The following is a 7,604-nucleotide window of genomic DNA, read 5'->3' as shown; positions in this document are numbered from 1 at the left end:
TCCCCCGCTGGGAGCCATGGCTGCAGAGAGCCCTGTACAGAGTCTCCAGGATGAAGCTTCTTGTGCCATCTGTCTGGAGTATTTCAAAGACCCGGTGTCTGTCCACTGCGGGCACAACTTCTGCCGGGCCTGCATCACCGACTACTGGGAGGAGTCGGATACCAACTTCTCCTGCCCTCAGTGCAGAGAAACCGCGCAGCAGAGAAACTTCAGGCCCAACAGGGAGCTGGCGAAAATGATCGAAATAGCCAAGCGGCTGAGTTTACAGGCAGCCAAAGGCTCAGGAGGCGAGCGAGTGTGTGAGAAACACCAGGACACCCTGAAACTGTTCTGCGAGGAGGATCAAGCCCAGTGGTGAGCTGGAGCCGGTTTGCACCGGTTTGCGCAAACTGGTTGTTAAATTTCGAAGCAGTTTTTAGAACCGGTTATTAACCCGCTTCCCTGCATGGGGCGCTGAGGCTTTGATGGGATCCAGCCGGGAAGTGATGTAATCCCTCCTCTGGCCACCGGGGGTGCTGCGCTGCAGGAGCCATGTGGGCTGCTGCCTGGCCCTGGGCACGAGCCCTGTTGCTGATGCTGCCGCTCCCCTGACCCCTGGCCCTGGGGCTCCAGATGCTGTCTGGTGCGTCCCCGGCTGCTCTGCTGGGCCTGGGCTGCGTCCTGCTGCTCTCCCCACGAGCACCCCCTGCCCTGCCCGCAGCCAGCCCCTGCCTCCAGCCACCCCCGCACCCCCTGCCCTGCCCGCAGCCAGCCCCTGCCTCCAGCCACCCCTGCACCCCCCGCCCTGCCCGCAGCCAGCCCCTGCCTCCAGCCACCCCCGCACCGCCCGCCCTGCCCGCAGCCAGCCCCTGCCTCCAGCCACCCCCGCACCCCCCGCCCTGCCCGCAGCCAGCCACTGCCTCCAGCCACCCCCGCACCCCCCGCCCTGCCCGCAGCCAGCCCCTGCCTCCAGCCACCCCCGCACCCCCCGCCCTGCCCGCAGCCAGCCCCTGCCTCCAGCCACCCCCGCACCCGCCGCCCTGACCGCAGCCAGCCCCTGCCTCCAGCCACCCCCGCACCCGCCGCCCTGACCGCAGCCAGCCCCTGCCTCCAGCCACCCCCGCACCCCCTGCCCTGACCGCAGCCAGCCCCTGCCTCCAGCCACCCCCGCACCCGCCGCCCTGCCCGCAGCCAGCCCCTGCCTCCAGCCACCCCCGCACCCCCCGCCCTGCCCGCAGCCAGCCCCTGCCTCCAGCCATCCCCGCACCCCCCGTCCTGCCCGCAGCCAGCCCCTGCCTCCAGCCACCCCCGCACCCAGCCCCTGCCTCCAGCCACCCCCGCACCCCCTGCCCTGCCCGCAGCCAGCCCCTGCCTCCAGCCACCCCCGCACCCCCTGCCCTGCCCGCAGCCAGCCCCTGCCTCCAGCCACCCCCGCACCCGCCGCCCTGACCGCAGCCAGCCCCTGCCTCCAGCCACCCCCGCACCCCCCGTCCTGCCCGCAGCCAGCCCCTGCCTCCAGCCACCCCCGCACCCCCCGCCCTGCCCGCAGCCAGCCCCTGCCTCCAGCCACCCCCGCACCGCCCGCCCTGCCCGCAGCCAGCCCCTGCCTCCAGCCACCCCCGCACCCCCCGCCCTGCCCGCAGCCAGCCCCTGCCTCCAGCCACCCCCGCACCGCCCGCCCTGCCCGCAGCCAGCCCCTGCCTCCAGCCACCCCCGCACCCCCCGCCCTGCCCGCAGCCAGCCACTGCCTCCAGCCACCCCCGCACCCCCCGCCCTGCCCGCAGCCAGCCCCTGCCTCCAGCCACCCCCGCACCCCCCGCCCTGCCCGCAGCCAGCCCCTGCCTCCAGCCACCCCCGCACCCGCCGCCCTGACCGCAGCCAGCCCCTGCCTCCAGCCACCCCCGCACCCGCCGCCCTGACCGCAGCCAGCCCCTGCCTCCAGCCACCCCCGCACCCCCTGCCCTGACCGCAGCCAGCCCCTGCCTCCAGCCACCCCCGCACCCGCCGCCCTGCCCGCAGCCAGCCCCTGCCTCCAGCCACCCCCGCACCCCCCGCCCTGCCCGCAGCCAGCCCCTGCCTCCAGCCATCCCCGCACCCCCCGTCCTGCCCGCAGCCAGCCCCTGCCTCCAGCCACCCCCGCACCCAGCCCCTGCCTCCAGCCACCCCCGCACCCCCTGCCCTGCCCGCAGCCAGCCCCTGCCTCCAGCCACCCCCGCACCCCCTGCCCTGCCCGCAGCCAGCCCCTGCCTCCAGCCACCCCCGCACCCGCCGCCCTGACCGCAGCCAGCCCCTGCCTCCAGCCACCCCCGCACCCCCCGTCCTGCCCGCAGCCAGCCCCTGCCTCCAGCCACCCCCGCACCCCCCGCCCTGCCCGCACCCAGCCCCTGCCTCCAGCCACCCCCGCACCCCCTGCCCTGCCCGCAGCCAGCCCCTGCCTCCAGCCACCCCCGCACCCTCTGCCCTGCCCGCAGCCAGCCCCTGCCTCCAGCCACCCCCGCACCCGCCGCCCTGACCGCAGCCAGCCCCTGCCTCCAGCCACCCCCGCACCCCCCGCCCTGCCCGCAGCCAGCCCCTGCCTCCAGCCACCCCCGCACCCCCTGCCCTGCCCGCAGCCAGCCCCTGCCTCCAGCCACCCCCGCACCCCCTGCCCTGCCAGCAGCCAGCCCCTGCCTCCAGCCACCCCCGCACCCGCCGCCCTGACCGCAGCCAGCCCCTGCCTCCAGCCACCCCCGCACCCCCCGCCCTGCCCGCAGCCAGCCCCTGCCTCCAGCCACCCCCGCACCCCCTGCCCTGCCCGCAGCCAGCCCCTGCCTCCAGCCACCCCCGCACCCCCTGCCCTGCCCGCAGCCAGCCCCTGCCTCCAGCCACCCCCGCACCCCCTGCCCTGCCCGCAGCCAGCCCCTGCCTCCAGCCACCCCCGCACCCCCTGCCCTGCCCGCAGCCAGCCCCTGCCTCCAGCCACCCCCGCACCCCCTGCCCTGACCGCAGCCAGCCCCTGCCTCCAGCCACCCCCGCACCCGCCGCCCTGCCCGTAGCCAGCCCCTGCCTCCAGACACCCCCGCACCCCCTGCCCTGCCCGCAGCCAGCCCCTGCCTCCAGCCACCCCCGCACCCTCTGCCCTGCCCGCAGCCAGCCCCTGCCTCCAGCCACCCCCTCACCCCCTGCCCTGCCCGTAGCCAGCGCCTGCCTCCAGCCACCCCCGCACCCCCTGCCCTGACCGCAGCCAGCCCCTGCCTCCAGCCACCCCCGCACCCACTGCCCTGACCGCAGCCAGCCCCTGCCTCCAGCCACCCCCGCACCCGCTGCCCTGCCCGCAGCCAGCTCCCGCCTCCAGCCACTCCCGCACCCCCTGCCCTGCCCGCAGCCAGCCCCTGCCTCCAGCCACCCCCTCACCCCCTGCCCTGCCCGCAGCCAGCCCCTGCCTCCAGCCACCCCCTCACCCCCTGCCCTGCCCGTAGCCAGCGCCTGCCTCCAGCCACCCCCGCACCCCCTGCCCTGACCGCAGCCAGCCTCTGCCTCCAGCCACCCCCGCACCCCCCGCCCTGCCCGCAGCCAGCCCCTGCCTCCAGCCACCCCCGCACCCCCTGCCCTGCCCGCAGCCAGCCCCTGCCTCCAGCCACCCCCGCACCCGCTGCCCTGCCCGCAGCCAGCCCCTGCCTCCAGCCACCCCCGCACCCTCCGCCCTGCCCGCAGCCAGCGCCTGTCTCCAGCCAGTCCCTGCCTCCAGCCACCCCTGCACCCTCTGCCCACAGGCAGCTCCTACCTCTAACCACCCCCGCACCTCCTGCCCACAGCCAGCCCCTGCCGCACCCCCTGCCTTGTCTCCAGCCAACCCCTGCCGCACACACCCCACTGCCAGAAGCTAGCTAGCCCCACACCACCCTTCTCCAGCCAACCCCTGCTGCACCCCCCTGCAGCCCTGCCTGAAGCCAGCCAGCCCCACACTCCCTGTCTCCAGCCAGCCCCGCACCCCCCTACCCTGCCTGCAGCCAGCCCCTACCTCCAGTCAGCCCCTGCCCTGTTTCCAGCCAGCCCCACACCCCCTTGCCTCCAGCCAAGCCTGCACCCTCCTGCCTGCAGCCAGCTCCGCACCCCCTGCCCTGCCTGCAGCCAGCCCTGTACCCCCTGCTTACAGCTAGCCCTGCCCCACGCCCCTGTCTGCAGCTGGCCCCATGTCCACTGGTGCCCTGCAGTTCCCAGGGCAGTCACCCTGCACACCTGCTTCAATAAGGGGGGCAGGAAGCAGCTGGGACCCACACATGTGCACCCTAGGGTGACCAGACAGCAAGTGTGAAAAATCAGGACGGGGGTGGGGAGTAATAGGAGCCTCTGTAAGAAAAAGACCCCAAAATCGGGACTGTCCCTATAAAATTGGGACATCTGGTCACCCTAGCACACCCCCAGGGAGTGGTGGGGACCCACACATGTGAAGCGAAGCAGTTCCCGGCCAATGGGAGCTGCGGAGTTGGCACGGGGGGGTGGGGGGCCATCGGCAGCGCAAGAAGTCGCCTGCCCCTCTACCCCCCCTCCCCCCGCCACAGGCCACAGAGACATGCCAGCTGCTTCCCAGAGTGGTATGGGGCCAGGGCAGGCAGGGAGTCTCCCTTAGACCCGGTATGCTGCTGACTGGGAGCCACCTTGCACCTCTTCCTGCACCCCAACCCCCTAATCCAGGCTCAACCGAGAGCCTCCTCCCACACTCCAAACCCCTCAGCCCCAGCCCAGAACGTGCACCCCCTCCCGCACTCCAGCCCTCTGCCCCAGCCCGGTGAAAGTGAGTGAGGGCGGGGGAGAGCGAGTGACGGAGGGAGGGGGAATGGAGTGAGCAGCATGGGGCCTCGGGGAAGGGGCTGGGTAGATCCTGGGTTGATCTTAAATTCAAAAAGCGATCTTGTGCGTAAAAAGGTTGGAGACCACTGATCTAATGAAAGCATGTGTTTCAGTGTTTTGCTGAACAACGGCCATTCTTTTCCTTTGTCTGTGTCACTCCTTTTATTCCTGACACGGGAATCACTCACCTCTTGGTTCCCAAACATGCGGATGTCTCAGAGACCAGGGGGCTAAGGACTATACAGAGGTCCAAGATTGTAACATCAGTAACCAGTAAAACAATCCAATGAATTGGAGGAGACAAACCTGGTGGCCAACTATGCATGGTTGTGGAATCATTTTCTCCTTTTGAGTTAAATCAGGTGCAAAGCATTTAAACAAATACAGTCATATCCGTGAAGCTGGGTTATAGTTTGTAGGGACTGGATTCTCCCTACGCCGCTATCCAAAGAAGGGAAAAAAAGTTGAACACCCAACCTTATTTCCTTGCCAGGAAAAACTCCAGATCCAATTACAGACTCTGAAGGAAGAGAGAGAAAAGCTGATGGGATTGAAACTGACCAAAGAGGCAAGAATCTGGGAGCATCTGGTTGGTATCAGGTTGTTATTATCCAGCAAGGACATGTAGGTGCATGTCCCTCCCAGGGTGCGAATCACTCTGGTAGTGTGGGGGATGGGAGAGGCTGTGTCTCATACTGTGACCATGTGTCACTGAGTGAGATCCTGTGTTTCTATGTTCCCCTTTGGGGATGTCCCGTCTGTGCCGGCTGGATTGTGGCAGACACTCTGTGTCCTGCACTTGGGCTGATGAAAATGCCCCTGGACTCTGATATGGGAAGGGGGAGAGATGCAGTGCGTGATCCTTAGAGGTTTTTAAGGTCAGGCTTGACAAAGCCCTGGCTGGGATGATTTAACTGGGAATTGGTCCTGCTTCGAGCAGGGGGTTGGACTAGATGACCTTCTGGGGTCCCTTCCAACCCTGATATTCTATGATTCTATGATCCTGGGCTGTCTAGCACCAGGCATGAGGTCATGGCCTGGCCGCCTCCTTTCCCTCTCCTGAGCAGCCAGGAGCATCACATCTGCTCCAGGGGCACAAGGCATCTTGTGAGTCCAGGCTCAGTCTGGGCCTGTGTGTCTGTGTTTGGATGGCCCGGGAATTTCTGGGTTATTTGCACCCCTAGATGTCTACGTGTTTGGGCATCTCTGGGAGCGACTATCAGGATTTCCAGAGTTAATGTATTAGAGGGTTAAGCTGTCTGTGGAGTTCTCTTTTGTTTCATTCTTTTTCATTTGTTTGCTTGCCCCAGCCTCTCTCACTCCCTATGTCATCCAGAGTATGTCTACACAGCAACTAGACACCCGTGGCTGGCCTGTGCCAGCTGACTCAGGTTCACAGGGCTCAGGCTGTGGGGGTCTAGGACCCTGAGAAGTGGAGGCATCTGGGACCCTGAGAAATGAAGGGTCCCAGAGCTCGGGCTGCAGCCCGAGCCCAGAAGCCTACAGAGCAATGAAACAGCCCTGCAGCCCAGTGGCGCTGACTTTGTGGTTTCCCCGGGGGTGCTTGACCCCCGCTCTGCCCAATGCCCCACCCTCACTTCATCCGTTCCCCCAAGGCTCTGCCCTGTTCCACCCACTCCCCCGAGTGCACCTCACCCTCGTTCCGCCTCCCCCATCCCGCCCCAGCGTGTCCTGCATGTCACGATCACTGGTGCATGAGAGGCGCTGGGTGAGAGGAGGAGGAGCTGATCGACGGGGCTGCTGGTGGGTATTGAGCACCCCCGGATTCGGTGCCTATGCTGTAGCCCGAGCCCCACAAGCCCGAGTCAGCTGGCACAGGTCAGCTGCAGGTTTTTCTTTGCTGTGTGGACATAACCTCAGGGTCCTGTCTTATCTGCTCTTTTAGGGACATACCTGGAAGGTCACAGACTCTCTCGTGTCAGGCACATAGACACACCAGTCAGATTACAGCCAGCAGAGAACTGTAGGAAAATCTTCCCCCAAACAATACTGGGAACTAGAAAAGTTCCTGGAGGACAGTCCATCAATGGCTCTTAGCCAGGATGGGCAGGGATGGTGCCCCTCACCTCTGTTTGCCAGAAGCTGGGAATGGGCGACAGGGGATGGATCACTTGATGATCCCCTGTTCTATTCATTTCCTCTGGGGCACCTGGCACTGGCCACTGTTGGAAGACAGGATACTGGGCTAGATGGACCTTTGGTCTGACCCAATCTGGCTATTCTTATGTTTTTATGGGAAAGTTTCCCTCAAGCACTATTTAAGGTTGCAATAAAATACCCCCTCCGTCCCACACCCCCATTGAGCACCCAGGGTCTCATCTGGAGCTGGCCTGAATTGGCAGAGCTGCCTTGACACTCATGAAATTAAACCAGCTGAAGATCTGGCCCCAGGTGACTCACTCTGTGGGCCCTGCCCGTTCCCTTCCTCGTTACAGGAGCAGGTAGAAACCGAGAGGCTGAAGATTCTGTCTGAATTTGAGGAGCTGTGGCAGTTCCTGGAGGAACAAGAGCGACTCCTGCTGGCCCGGCTGGAAGAGCTGGACAAGGAGATTGAGAAGAGAAGGGATGAGAACATTGCCAAACTCTTGGAGGAGCTTTCCTGTCTAAATGACATGATCAGTGAGCTAGAGGGGAAGTGCCAGCAGCCAGGGAGTGAATTCTTGCAGGTGAGATACTGGATCCTTGATACGCAAGAGCCATGGAGTCCAGGAGTCAAATGCCAGAGTAGAACTCACAGGTTATGCAGGTCAAATATAATTTTTTTCTGTTTCTAA

General features: G+C 66.0%; 1 protein-coding gene across 1 annotated transcript; it reads left to right on the top strand.

The window, feature by feature from the left end:
- Positions 1–7,604, top strand: LOC311530976 (E3 ubiquitin-protein ligase TRIM39-like; the record flags this gene model as incomplete). The annotated part of the gene is made up of 4 exons (XM_084648048.1): positions 1–354; positions 527–533; positions 5,303–5,398; positions 7,266–7,604. Exons 1-4 carry the CDS (start codon positions 17–19, stop codon positions 7,602–7,604), a joined length of 780 nt encoding a protein of 259 aa, XP_084504174.1. The 5' UTR covers positions 1–16.

The sequence above is a fragment of the Lepidochelys olivacea genome (genome assembly GCF_965140295.1).
Source record: "Lepidochelys olivacea isolate rLepOli2 genome assembly, chromosome: 14".
Taxonomy (NCBI): domain Eukaryota; kingdom Metazoa; phylum Chordata; order Testudines; family Cheloniidae; genus Lepidochelys; species Lepidochelys olivacea.
Note: the sequence above shows the minus strand (reverse complement) of the source record. Positions and strands in the feature narration are given on the sequence as shown.